The sequence below is a fragment of the Macaca nemestrina genome, chromosome 1 (assembly GCF_043159975.1).
Source record: "Macaca nemestrina isolate mMacNem1 chromosome 1, mMacNem.hap1, whole genome shotgun sequence".
NCBI lineage: Eukaryota > Metazoa > Chordata > Mammalia > Primates > Cercopithecidae > Macaca > Macaca nemestrina.
The window spans coordinates 3478885-3493431 of NC_092125.1; the positions used below are offsets into that span (position 1 = coordinate 3478885).

Consider the following 14547-nt stretch of genomic DNA (forward strand, 5'->3'; position numbering starts at 1 on the left):
GTGCTGACCATAGAGGGGCTGGCAAGGAACTGTGGATGGAGCAATGAAAATCTATCAATCAAAGCAACATCATTTCTCTCACCTTATCACTTCGTTGGTCAAGAGCCTGCAATGACTCCCCACTGCCACCTACAATAATATGTTGTATCTTCTTATAGAACTATGTAGAATATAATGTGTACTGTTCTTGTAGTTCCCAGATGTTCCAGGTGTGACTTGATCTGGGCTTATGTTTCCCAGTGTCTTGCTCTACTTGTTGGGACTATCCCTTGCTTGAGTTATTCTTACTGTGTTGCCCACAGGCCAGGCTCTTGCTGCTGGGAGCTTGTGGTCCCATTCCTGCCTCAGCCTCAGTGCCCTGCACCCTCTCTGCCTGTCCCGCTGTAAGCACCTTCCCGGACCAAGCTCAGTCCCAACGTTTCTCTGCAGCCTCTGCCTTTTACAGGATCCTGCTTTGTCTAAATGCTCTCTCCACTTGGGTCTTCACTTCCCCTCTCAGCATCTGGCAGTGCACTCAGTTCACTGTTCTCTATTCCATGCTTTTCACCCTTTCTCTCCAATTAGATGACAAACTTCTTACGGTGGCCTTGTCCCCTGTGCCGGCTGCCTCCACCTCCACCCACACACCAGAAACTTCCACATCACCAAGCTCTAAGAGCACAGAAGACACCTGGTCAACGTTTAACAACTGAAAATAAATCCCACCGACTACAGATTGCTCTAAGGAAAAGACATCACATGACCATCAATATTATTTCACTTATCTGCATAGTCTCCTATGATGTGGGCAGCTCAGAGACCATGGTATTATCTACCAATCCTCTCGTTTGACTTGCATATGAGGAAACTGAAGCTCAAAGAGGACAGTGATTCCCCAAAGGTCACACAGCTCAAGATCCTAAGTCTCCTGCTTTCTAACTGAATTCACTGCACCCTGCTGTGGCCGATGGAACAAGCCCAATCCCGTGCACACGCAGCAACAGGGACCTCCAAGAATGAGAAGACAAGAACGAACCATTGTGATGTCTGGTCGTTCCTGCTGTTACACATCCTACGAAGGAATCAGAGAGGTCCAGGTTATTCTCCCCATCATTCCAGTTCGTTTTTACTAAGGAAATAAGCCGTCTCAGACAAAAGGTGTCCCTCTCTGGTTCCAACGCCTCTCATAATTGTGAACTCCAGCCATCTAGTTAGGAATCTCCTTGGAGGAGTTTTATAGCTTCTCTTAAAGAAGTTGCTCTTGATTTATGCTGATCACGTCTGACAGCCACCGTTTCTCTTAATAATAATCATAAATAAGCAAGACAAGGTCACCTAACCTGAAACGAGCACGTCTCCACTGCCACATCCATCATGGAGCCTGGATCTACAGCAGCTCATGACAAAGGTCTTCTCTTGGCACTCCACGTGAAATCCCATTTCTAGCACCTGCCCTGGCATTTTAATTTTACACCGTTTTCCTCCAATAACCTTACCTAACCAGAGACTCCTAGAGGACAGCATTTACGAAAGCACTTAGCCCAGAGCAAGGGCATACGTGGAGCCTGCTGCCTGCTCGTCAAGCAGTTATTTTTCTTCCTCTTCACTCCAGTGTAACCGCCAAACCAAAAAATAAAAGTCTTGGGAAAAAAAAAAAAAAAAACCTGTGAAAGCCACGGAAATAATGAAATGGACTGGTAGACACAAGACAGTAAATTTGAGTGCATGAAAGCACTGTGGGACACTGAAACATACGTGGCCATGTGGCCACACATCGTCTGGACTTTGAAGACCAAGCCTGCGTGGATTAGAATAACAAGTGTTCATTAACCAGGTACTGGGAAGGCCGGCAGCTGCTTTCCTGCTTGTTATTTTTACTACTATCAATACGTTTCAAGCCCTTGGCCCTGGCCATAAGACACAGCAGCCACTATGTCACATGGAATGGCTCTGCCTTTTCAACTTGTCTTAAATGGGGTTCTGCTCCAAGTGTTGTCTCTGCGATGGAGGGGTGAAGTGAAGCAGAGTCAAAGAGCATCAAAGACTGAAGAACCCCACCTGGCAAATAATAGACGTCAAGGTACTGACAGCCACGATGATTCCCTACCATGCTTACAGCCTAACATCCCCATGGCCAAGCTCTGTCATCTGTGATGAGGTGAGCAGATGGGGCTGTCCATATCATAAAACTACATCTGCATACCTACATGGTCCCTTAAGGTGGATTTCTTTGATTCTAGGAAGATGACTGTTTTATAATGTTCACTGACCACAGCCCTTACATTTGGGTTGGAACATTCCAGAGTTTGTGCTCGCCTGTGATGGGAGAACAGGAAGAAGCTACCCTATGACTGACAGAACAAGCCTGTGGGGCAGTTGCTGGAGCAGTAGGAAAGGGGAGACCCTACATCTGTCACTCACCCAATCTTTTACTTCCAAAGATGCTGCGGGCACTGATCCCTGCAGGGACCTGGCTTCTGAGAGCGTGTGAAGAGCCTAGTGTTGCACAGAAGGGCAGTGAGAGGGCAGAGGACAGGCCAGGAGGGCAGGAACCCGGGCCGCCCTGGCTTCAGCCAAGGCATAGAATTGCATGTGGGGCTCTGCGTAAGTTTCATTTCGTTTTTTTAAGCCCTTAGACTAAAGAATGAGCAGGGGCAATTTCTTTGGAAGCCACTTAAGAGCAGAGATGATTCCAGGCAAAATTCTCAAGTAGCTTCAGTTGTTCTTGATACCTTTTGCCTCTGTCTTTTTCTCTCCTTACCATCCTTTCATTTCACCTACCCCAAGACCTCCAGGGCCACCAGCTGTGACCTGGGCCCTCTTCTCCTTGCCCATCATAACTGACTGTCACGTGCCACCCAAAACTCTAATTAACAAGTCAGTGGGCTTTATATATTAGCTCTTCTGGAGTATGTGCCTTTTGATAGGAGATTCTTAAAAATGGCAAAGACTGCCTGGGTGTAGTGGCTCATGCCTGTAATCCCAGGACTTTGGGAGGCTGAGACGGGTGAATCACTTGAGGTCAAGAGTTTGAGACCAGCCTGGCCAAGATGGTGAAACCTCGTCTCTACTAAAGATAGAAAAAGTAGCCAGACATGGTGGTGCATGCCTGTCATCCCAGCTACTCAGGAGGCTGAAGCAGGAGAGTCGCTTGAACATGGGAAGCAGAGGTTGCAGTGAGGCAAGATCACACCATCGCACTCCAGCCTGGGCGATAGAGTGAGTCTCTCTCTCTCAAAAAAAAAAAAAAAGAGAAATGGCAAAGACTGTCTCCAAAATCATGCATTTCAGGTACCATGGTATGTGCAGTGTGGAGGGGGGGCACGGCAGCCCCTGTGGCAGGCGTGCAAACGTGACTGTCCACAAGTATGTTTGGGGTGGAGGTGGAGGAGGGGCCTCGACCATTGCACTTTCAAAGGGACAAACTGTGCTTTATCCACATCTCTGAGAGAGGCTGCCAGAGTCTTGGAGGCCACCAACCTCACACAAGGGGCGTCTGAAGCCACTAGGTCATGAGGGTGGGTACCCTCACCTGATCCCTCAACAGGCGCTGAACAGTCCACAGGATCCTTGGTTGTGGAGCAGAGGGGCACGGGGTGAGGGAACGGAAGGCAGAAGAGCCAGGCTTCCCCCATAGCGAGCAGGTGTGGGTCACGCTGCCGTGTGCATCAGGGCCCCCGCCTTTCCACCCTGCTGAGCACCAAGGGATTCACGGTCCTAAGGCTGATGACGGCACTCAGTCGGGCAGTTTCTCACGGAGGAACCCTCCGCGGTGATGTCCTGGTGGAGCCCTGCAGGGTGCCGGGCCGTGGGAAAGGAGAGGCCAGGCCTGGACGCCCTCTCCCCACGGGCACGGGACAGCCTGGCAGTGGGGTTCGGGCAGCTCGCCCACCCGCCTCCTTCCTCACCCGCGTCCCTGTGCCCAGCCGCCTACCTGGATTGGAACGTTTCTTCGGAGCCTTGAGGCTCCGGCACCTGCCGCCCACGGAGCTGCTGTTCTCGCTCGTGGAGTCCTGCGCCGAGGACGCGCTGCCGGTGGCCTCGCTGTCCCGCATCATGCTCTCGTAGCCGCTGCTGCCGCCGCTGTGGTAGAACAGGGCCGTCTTCCCCATGGCCGGCGGGAGCTCCCCGCTCAGCACGCTGCTGTTGTCGCTGCCGTGGCCGCTGCTGCAGCGGTGGGGCCTCCGCGGGGGCGTGATCTTGCTGTAGGGCGACGGGAGCAGGTGCGCGGCCGCGGGCTTGTCCTCAGCCAGGGCCGCCCCGCGCTCCTCGGCCTCGGGCCCGGCCCCGGCCCGCAGCTGCAAGCCCCGGGCGCCCGCGCTACCCTGTAGCAGCTCCGAGATGCGCCCATTGACGGCCCGCAGAGGAAGCTTGGAGGCCAGGCCTGAGCTCCGGTTCCTGCTGAGGGACTGCGTGGACCAGGACATGTGCTTCCCGCCGGGGGGCAAGCTGGAGCTCTGGCCCACCGCCTGCGGCAGGGACTTGGTGGAGAAGCTGAGGGTTTTGGTGGTGGAGGTGGACAGGCTGCGCGCCTTGGGGCTGGTCAGGAGGAGCTTGCTCACGGCGGAGATCTTGGACTGGCTGGCCTTGGGGGAGGCCCCAGAGCTGGGGGGCGAGGTCCCGGCGCTGCGGCCCAGGCTCCTCCCCGCGCGGGGCATGGTGCTGTCCTTGCCTGCGTGCAGCCGGGAGCTCACGGAGGACAGGCTCTCGGCCCGCTCCAGGGAGAGGCATTCGTAGTGGCTGACCGTCGCCCTGCCCAGGGAGTTGGTTCTGCTGGCCAGCTGCTCCAGCTTGGCACTGAAGAGCTTGCTGCTGCTGCTGGCGTCCTTCGTCTTGCCGCCAGGCTCATCTGGGAGGCCCGCCAGGAAGGCGGCTGGTTGGTTCAGGGGGCTGCTGGTGCCGCTGCTGCTGGCACTGTGCTGAGGGCTGGCCCGGTTCTTCTGGTCCAGGCTGGACTTTCGGACAGGGGGCAACGGGGGAGTCCCTTTGGGCCGAGCCAGGACACAGTGCTTGGGGGAAGCCACCTTCCTCTCCAGGGTAGCCTTGGAGGGCTGGGCGCCCGAGGCTGCACCCACCCCGTTGGTCTCGGCAGCGCAGTAGTAGAAGAGGCTGTCCGGCTCCTCCTGCCGGCTGGCCTTCTGAAACGCCCTGGGAAGGCTGCTGGACTTGACGCTTTTGTTGGGATGCGTGGGGCTCTGGGTGGCCAAACCAGGCAGGGCCATCTCACACCCGTCCACGACCCTCCTGAAGTTGTCAGTGACGGCGGAGGCCGACACCTCCGCGCTGCTGCTGCTGAGCCTGTCGCCCGGGCTGGGCTTTCTGTCCTGCTTCTGCTCAGCTCTGGTCTCCGCGTTCGAGGCGCCCGTGGCAGTCTCACACCTAATCCCTTCTTCGCTGGGATGAGCATTCTCTTTTTTTACTTCCTCTTCTCTTTTCAGCCAGGGGTCCTCAAATGTCATCTCTTTCTTGCTACTGTTTTCCTTACTCTCCTGGGACTGGGCTAATATGGGGCCTGCTTTGGGGGTGGCAGTGGGGGCCTCGGGCTCTTGGATGTTCCGGGGACTCACGGCAATGCAGGGGTAAACCGTGATGTTGGTCTTCATGGGGATGTACCCCTCACAGCTGCTCAGATTGGCCGTGTTGGAGATGGTGACCATGGCCTTGCCCAGGGTGGATATTTTGCAGCCTTTGATGAGGGTTGCTTTGTTGAAAGTGTCATCTCCCATCTCAGATGGGATGAGCAAGTTGTCGGGGCTGGCCTTGGGCCTCTCTCTGCACACCACAGTGCTGTTCTGGATGCCGCTGACGAACTCCGAGGACGCGGGTTCTGCCATTGCCTCCCCGTGCCCAAAACACGTCTGGGCTATGAAACTGTGGCACGACTGCTCCCCCTCACTGCCCGCACTCATCTCGCTCAGCCAGGAGCTGATGGAAGAGCGTCTGCTCCCTGCCTGCTGGGCCTTCTCCTCCAGGCTCATCTTCGGGAGGGGCAAGAACTGTGTGATGCTGACCTCGGAGACGGGGGCCATGCCGGAGTAGCACTCTAGGTCCTCGCTGATGCTGCTGATGATGCTGACGGGCCGCGAGCCCGAGGCCAGGGCCTGCACAGAGCAGTCGCTGTTGAAGCTGATGATGCTGGCAGGGCGGCCGCTGTCCAGGACCCCGCTGATGGTCAGCTCCTCCACCAGCGTGAACACCAGCTCATCCTCACCGTTCAGCTCCAGCGGCTGCTGCACCGTCACCATCGTGGTGCTCAGGATCTCCTTCTCGGACTCTGGAGGAGTAGCTGCCTGCTGCTCATCATCGACAGGAGTTTCCGGGAACCCTTCGCTCCCAGCAGACATGGATTTTTTCAAAACCTGGGGGCTCATTCCAACCGGGGGCGTACGCACCTCGGGCTGCAGCAAGGACTCACTAGACGCCACGCCAGAATCCTTGCCCGAGGAAGGCAGCGGGGCGGGAGATGGTAGGACCCCCTTCTGGGTGTAGACTTTGCATCTCTGGGAAGGAGAGCCGGGTGGCTTGTACTCCGAGGTCTTGGACAGGCTGGCGATGCCCAGCCTGGGGGAGCCCATGGGCCTGGGCTTGCCTTCCACGAAGCCGCAGGAGTTCAGGCTCTCCCGGCTGCTCTGGAGGCTGCGGCTCTGCACGAGCGGAGAGGCGCTCTGCTGGCTGCTGCTGCCTGGGATGCTCCTGGGCGAGGCCGGGCTGGGGCTATGGGCGGGTGCTGCGGTGGGCACAGGTGAGTGACTCCTCTGCATCTTGGAGGCTGGGATTTCTGGGCCTTGTCTGTCGGTCCGCTGACCTTCGGACCCATTATCTTCCTTATCAGACTCAGAGAGTGGGCTTGCCCCAGCTGCTTGGCTTAACGGGGGGCCTCTGCTTGCCTGCTCTGGCCCACACTGAGCAGGCACTTCTTCAAAAGAAAACCTGCTGGGCTCCTCGCTGCCGTCGATGCAGTCCAGCCTCTCCTGCAGCTCAGCGAACGTGTTGCACTTCAGGCAGTCCCTTTCTGACTTGCCGGCTGCAGGCTCTCCTCCCTCTGCAGGCCGGCTGTCGCCCCGGGTCTTCTGCAGGGCTGGCACAATAGGGACAAAGTCTGGGGGGCCCTCGTTGTCGGTGAGCTCCTTGTCAGAGAGGGCCGTGCCGTTGGGCCCGATGTAGATGACGGTGTCGCAGGACTGCTCGCTGCTGGAGGAGTAGTCGGGGTCGCTGGACAGCTGAGCGATGGGGAAGTCGGGGTCCACCGTGGCCCTGGTGTGGAAGGGTCGTAGCTGGGTGGGCCTGCGCATGCGGCCTTCTTCACAGGAGCTCTCCCCGCCGGAGGAGCTGGATGTGTACTGTGAGAGAGAGAGCAGTTAACGTGGCGACCCTGTCATGGCAGTTTCCCCGGGAGCCCAGCTGTGTGTGGCAGGTGGTGGAGGCCCCTGACTGGACGCGGGCTACTGACGGCCACCCTGGTTGACCTCCCACATGTGGGCCACTCAGGGGGTGCCATGCCAGCGTGCCCAGTCTCACATCACCGCTGCATTTGGGAAGGGGAAGCCCTGTGTGGCACACTGGGGAAGCAGAAGCTGCTCAGGAAAGGAGGTGACCATCCAGGCCCCGCCTCACCAGCTAAGGGCTGCTGGGTCACCAGTGTTTGGCACCCTGTGCCATGGAACACTGGTTAGGAAGCACTATTTAAAGATAAAAAAGGTACAAAACGGAGAAGGAGAAAAAAAGGCCCCCACATCAGCAGCTGCCCCTGCCACTGAGTGGCCGCGATCACGACAGTTTCCTCAAATACTGGTCACCCTGCCACTGTCCTGGCTTGGCCTCCGCCTGAGAAAATGAGCCCAGTGATTTCTAGCAGACTCGGTATCATCCAGGAACCACTGACTGCCAGGACAAAAGCAGCAGCCAGGGAATGACTCCTGGACATGCAGCAGGGGAGAGGCCCTGAGAGCAGGGAGCTGAGAATACTCTGGCGCCAACCCCGTGAGGGACACAGTCTCCATCTACACAGGACCAAGGCAGTGCATGAGAAACACGGTATTTTCCATCCCTCCAGTGTTTTTCCTCTTGAGGTAGCAATCCATTTATAATCTAAAAGCGGACCAAGTGCTTCCGGTCAGGGGTCCAGGCTGGGTGACCGGGGCCAGCACCAGGTGTGGGGAGGGGACATGACTTTGTATCAGCCCCAAGGTTTCCCTGCCCCAAAGTGGACCCTGAGCCACGTGCTGTCAGCTCCAAGTCGCATCTCCTGATGCTGAGGGATTGGCAACATTGACTTGGCTTTTTCTGACTCCGTTCCAGGGCACAGCTCCAAAGACTCCCTCATCCACCACACCCCGCTGTGACTCCTTACCTTCGTCTTCTTTTTCTTCATCCTCAAGACTCGCGATGCAATCTGGATGGTGGACAGGGTCTCTGCGTAGCTCCCGGCCGCGGCCGAGATGTGTGCGATCATGGTGGTGCGGCAGTTCATGTTCCCCAGAGACTCCCGCAGCAACATGGCGAGCTTGCTCTCTCTGCCAAACAAAGTGAATTAGGCTGCATTAGCGGCCATGCTTCCCTGTGGTCCTCAGGGCAGGGCTTCAGGCCTGCACGTGGCCATTTTGTTGTGGGTGGTGGTCCCCCCCTTTTTAATGGCATACTAATTAGCATCGTTTTCCAGCATGGGGCCATTTGTAGTTGGCAAGCACTGAGCAAGTGCTTCTAACTCCAGGACGGGATTCATGCAAAGCACCTCCCTTGGCGCTTCTGTCCTGGCTGTGATGGGTGTTCCTGTGCGTGTGTGTCTATGACATTACACATAATGAGGCCTGGGAATAGAAACGAGAGGACGGGATCTGGAGAAACAGCTCTGTGACTGGTGACTCGGCATGCTAACTGCACGTGTGGCCTTTCTCCAGGGTTCCCACACACAAACAATCCCACACAAAAAGGAGTCTCCCTACCAGGGGCCTGGATTGAAGATCTATGGGTTTTTAACACCTGCACAGTTCCTTTAGCCAGGAAGCTGCAGCCACTTTATTGGCATTGTCCCTTAACTCGCATATTTGCACCTAGGAGCAGTGAAAGAAAAGGCATTCCTATTCCTGAAGACCAGGGGAGAAACAGAGAGAGAGGCCCAGCCAGTCACTCAATCCACAACAGAAAGCAGCACTTCCTATGGAAAGGCTTCCTCTGGGGACTCTGCAGGTGCTGTGTGGGGCCACTGCCCTGAGTGGTGATAATGAGGCCCTGGGGTTTGCAGGGAACGTTGCTAAATCTTTGAACTGACCTGGAAAAATGGTGGTTTTTCTATTCCTATACTCGTCCCAACATTTTTCCTGCCTTGCCTTTAAAGGCCTCTGCTTATTTCATCATCAGCACTCGTTCTCTCAACTGCTGCCAAATGTCATTGCATCTCTGGCACGTTCCCTGATCCTGAAGGATGAGGAAGCCTATTTCCCATGCCGCGTGCTCATATATCTATGCTGTGTCTGCGATGCCAGATGAGAGGAATTTGTCCCACGTCCATGTCTCATCATCCAGCCCCTGCAAAGCTCCCTGGAGAGGGACGATCCAGCTCAGCAGACACTGAGGGAGACTCAGGCCACTGTCAGCAGAGAGCAGACCATCTTACGTGACCTGCTTCTGGCCTCAGGGAGGGAAGACTGTGGGGTAAGAGCAATAGCTTTTCCTTCCCATCGGGGACCAATTAAGGTGTGAGTTTGGAGACGCTGGGCTCACTAAGGCTCAGTTCCAGAGCAATGTAAGAATATACCAGGGCTTCCCTTCCAGCAAAATGACCAGTGATGAAAGTGGTGAGGTACGGGGTATAGAGGAGGAGCAAGAGCTGTGAACGTTTAAATCCCTTCAAAATGTTGTCTATCTAGCAGAAATTCATGGACAGCACACTCAACGAGGAAGCCAGACCCCATTCCTGGAATACATTTTTTGCAGAGACACTGCACCTGGATGCATCTTGGGCTCTGTCTTCCATATGGGCAGTGGAGGGTGAGTTCTGCTCGGTTGGGTTGTGATCATACACAGTCAGGTCTTACATGAGTAGTGGAGGGCGAGTTCTGCTCGGTTGGGTTGTGATCGTACAGTCAGGTCTTACATGAGTAGTGGAGGGCGAGTTCTGCTCGGTTGGGTTGTGGTCGTACAGTCAGGTCTTACATGAGTAGTGGAGGGCGAGTTCTGCTCGGTTGGGTTGTGATCGTACAGTCAGGTCTTACATGAGTAGTGGAGGGCGAGTTCTGCTCGGTTGGGTTGTGATCGTACAGTCAGGTCTTACATGAGTAGTGGAGGGCGAGTTCTGCTCGGTTGGGTTGTGATCGTACAGTCAGGTCTTACATGAGTAGTGGAGGGCGAGTTCTGCTCGGTTGGGTTGTGTTCATACAGTCAGGTCTTACATGAGTAGTGGAGGGCGAGTTCTGCTCGGTTGGGTTGTGGTCGTACAGTCAGGTCTTACATGAGTAGTGGAGGGCGAGTTCTGCTCGGTTGGGTTGTGGTCGTACAGTCAGGTCTTACATGAGTAGTGGAGGGCGAGTTCTGCTCGGTTAGGTTGTGATCGTACAGTCAGGTCTTACATGAGTAGTGGAGGGCGAGTTCTGCTCGGTTGGGTTGTGTTCGTACAGTCAGGTCTTACATGAGTAGTGGAGGGTGAGTTTTGCTCGGTTGGGTTGTGGTCATACAGTCAGGTCTTACATGAGTAGTGGAGGGTGAGTTCTGCTCGGTTGGGTTGTGGTCATACAGAGTCATGTCTTGTTATTCATGGTAGCGGTGTTCTATAAAATATTTGTGAACACTGAATTTGTAAATACTGGGCCATTGTTCTTAGGGGAAATATAGTTTGGTGTAAAAGTAATTATGGTTTTTGTCATTTCAATTACTTTTTTTTTTCTTTTTTTTCCTAAGACAGATTCTTGCTCTGTCACCCAGGCTGGAGTGCAACGGCACGATCTCGGCTCACTGCAACCTCCGCCTCCCACGTTCAGGTGATTCTCCTGCCTCAGCCTCTGGAGTAGCTGGGACTACAGGTGTGTGCCACCATGCCCAGCTAATTTTTTGTATTTTTAGCAGAGATGGAGTTTCACCCATGTTGGCCAGGCTGGTGTCAAACTCCTGACCACAGGTGATCTGCCCGCCTTGGCCTCCCAAAGTGCTGGGATTACAGGTATGAGCCACTGCGTCCGGCCCATTTCAATTACTTTTGCACCAACCTAATATATGGTTTAGGTTTCTGTGAACCTCTGATGATAAAAGTTTCTTCAATGGGTCAATACATAACCTTGTTAATAAGATGCTTTGTTTAATATGTTTCTTCAAAATAATGAATTATATTCAGTATTTCTCTAAAATAAAACACTAGCCAAGAAGGGTTTAATACTTTCCTGCCCTTTGGTAACATGATTAAATTTCTTTGGAGTCTAGCCTCACACCAATGCTATCTATTGCATTACACTTTCTCAACATCTGATAAATCCACACATTCAATCACTTTTTATCTCTTCCATCGCTTCCTCATGTACTATAGGTGTTACCTTAGCACTTTCCAGAGTGGTCCCACATACAGATGGGCCAAAGGCACATGCCCCTATCTCCACGTGACCCTGTGTAAGTCCCCAAGAAAACATACCAAAGACTGGCCGGGCGCGGTGGCTCACGCCTGTAATCTCAGCACTTTGGGAGGCCAAGGTGGGTGGATCATGAGGTCAGGAGATCGAGACCATCCTGGCTAACATAATGAAACCCCATCTCTACTAAAAATACAAAAAAATTAGCCGGGCGTGCTGGCGGGCGCCTACAGTTCCAGCTACTTGGGAGGCTGAGGCAGGAGAATGGACTGAACCTGTGAAGTGGAGCTTGCAGTGAGTCAAGATTGTGTCACTGCACTCCAGCCTGGGTGACAGAGCAAGACTCCATCTCAAAAAAAAAGAAAGGAAGGAAGGAAGGAAGGAAGGGAGGGAGGGAGGGAGGGAGGGAAAGTAAAGGAAGGAAGGAAGGAAAGGAAGGAAGGAAGGAAGGGAGGGAGGGAGGGAGGGAGGGAGGGAAAGTAAAGGAAGGAAGGAAGGAAAGGAAGGAAGGAAAGGAAAGGAAAGGAAGGAAGGAAGGAAGGAAAGGAGGAAGGAAGGGAAGGAAGGAAGGGAAGGAAGGAAGGAAAGGAAGAAAACATACCAAAGACCGGATAAAAGGATGTAATGTAGTGACATCAAGCTGGCTGCCCTGTGCACTTCTTCTTCCTTTTTCTGGGTGTGCATATTTTTGATTCGTTAACACGAGACCCCCCATGAGCACTGTAGCTCCTGCCTGAAAGAAGCATATCTAACACATAGATTTTCTCCATAAGGCACATCACAGCCTTCTTGTGCTTAGGGACCCTAAATAGGACATCAGCACCATTCTTGGGGGCTGTTTACAGCAAAATCACCACCAGAGAGCACAAAAATATGAAAACCAGCACTAAGGAGACTGCAAAAAGGACATGTGTGCACGGTATGAGAGCCGAACGTGAGGGCAGACCTTCGCGCGCTCCATCTCGGCGGGGAACGCATGCATCTGGTGACTCAGTGTCTTCACCGCTCTGCCTCTGTCCGAGAATGGCTGTGAAACCACTGTCTTGACTTTGGGGTTACAAGTACATTTCAGTGAGTAGGTGAATGTGCAAATACAGAATCTGCAAATGATGAGGACTGCCTGCACTCTGAAGTTCCCCGTGGTCTTGTTAACCCACTGCAGGCAGCTGAAGGCACATCCCCTGGGTCTCCGTGTGACATTCCCCAGGACGACAGACCAAAGACAGAACTGAGAGAAAACACGGTGATAGCAAACTGCCTGTCCTGTGTATTTCTGCGACTCCCCACGCGTGACTCGATCATATGGCAAAATGTTTACGGCGATTTTTTTTAAGCCTACACTGTGGAAAGCAGCAGCGCGTGTATGTTGCTTAGCAACCGGCATTTTAGCTCTCCTTGTGGAAGGCGAAGCGGTGGAGCTGCTGGTGGGCCCTTCACGCGGGCCTCTGCGGACTCTAAAAGACATCCTTTGGGGAGTAAAACATGGTGTACAGAAAGCCGCAGCTTTCCAAACCCACGACGATCATTTAATGTGGAACAAAGACAACCAAGTAAGGGAGGGCAGGGGAGGGAGGGACAGGGTACTAAAGGCTGCAAACTGTAGGAGGAACTCGGAATCTTTGGATGGAAAGAGACAGGTTCAAAAGAGTTTCCAGGGCAACGGTCAGCACAGACTTAGCCCACTCTTTGCATCAAGTCTGAAAAGAGAAGAGGGAGAAGAGTTCAGGGCCGCTGGCCACTCGCACCCCAGAGCCAGGTGGGAGGGATGGAGGAAGGTGGTGCCTGGAGGGGGCCGGGTGGGGAGGCCCTGGCTATGGAGGACAGGTTGGGCAGGCACAGGAAGGGACTGGGGACGCAGTGGAGCTGACAGGGGCCTGAGGAAGGACCGCGCTGCTCTTTGAAGTAGCTGTGTTTATGCATACATGTTTCACTTCCCGCCTACACTGACCACACTTGCCTTTGAAAATAACATTTATGCTGGGCACCGTGGCTCACGCCTGTAATCCGCACACTTTGGGAGGCTAAGGCCGGCAGATCACCTGAGATTGGGAGTTTGAGACCAGCCTGGCCAACATGGTGAAAAACCCCATCTCTACCAAAAATGAGTATGGTGGCGAGCGCCTGTAATCCCAGTTACTCAGGAGGCTGAGGCAGGAGAATCACCTGAACCCGGGAGGCAGAGGTTGGAGTGAGCCGAGATTGCACCACGGCACTCCAGCCTGGGTGACAGAGTAAGACCTTGTGTTGAAAACAAAAAACAACAGACTTTTAGAAAAATGTCTTTTTAAAATCAGTTAACACTTTTATTAAACAAGAAAAAGGACAAGAATAGGATAATGAACACATTTTAATAAATAATCATTTTGAAAGGCATGAAAGAGCATGTGGCACAGGGGCTGACCAACCAGGGCCCTTCAGGCCCAAGCCAGCACACTGCCTGCTTTTGTAAATAAAGTTTTATTCAAACACATCCACATCTATTTGTTCACATAGTGTCTGTGGCTACTTTTGTGCTACAGTAAGAGTTGACTGGTTGTTAACAGAGCCTATGTAGCCCACAAAGCCAAAAATGTTTGCTGCTTGGTTCTTTGCATAAGCAGTTTGTTGACCCCTGCTCTAGAGTAACGATGAAACAGTATCGTCCCAGACACTGAACCACCAAGCAGAGAATGCAGGTGTCTCTTGACTTCCTGATTGACACAACAGTCCATTGCTTTGGGCAGCAAAAACGGAAATAGGCACATGAACTGTAGGCACGCAGCCAGCCACACACACAGGCATGCTCTTTTCTAGAAAAGGGAGAGAGTTTTGTCTTGCTTTTTTTTTTCTTTTTTTCTTTTTTGAGACGGAGTCTTGCTCTGTCGCCCAGGCTGGAGTGCAGTGGTGCCAGCTCACTGCAACCTCCACCTCCTGGGTTCAAGCGATTCCCCTGCCTCAGCCTCCCGAGTAGCTGCGACTACAGGCATGCGCCACCACGCCCAACAATTTTTGGCATTTTTTAGTAGAGATGATATTT

General features: G+C 53.7%; 1 protein-coding gene across 8 annotated transcripts in view; it reads right to left on the minus strand.

Annotated features, from left to right (window-relative positions):
- LOC105474699 (kinesin family member 26B) overlaps positions 1–14547 on the minus strand; it is a 568793-nt gene that overhangs the window by 16090 nt on the left and 538156 nt on the right. For all 8 annotated transcript variants that reach the window (XM_011729515.3, XM_011729518.3, XM_071069292.1 and 5 more), the window contains 2 exons: positions 8330–8492; positions 3914–7319 (listed from right to left, as the gene is read on the minus strand). In XM_011729515.3, coding sequence (XP_011727817.2) covers positions 3914–7319; positions 8330–8492 — 3569 coding nt within the window. The remainder of the gene's footprint in view (positions 1–3913; positions 7320–8329; positions 8493–14547) is intronic.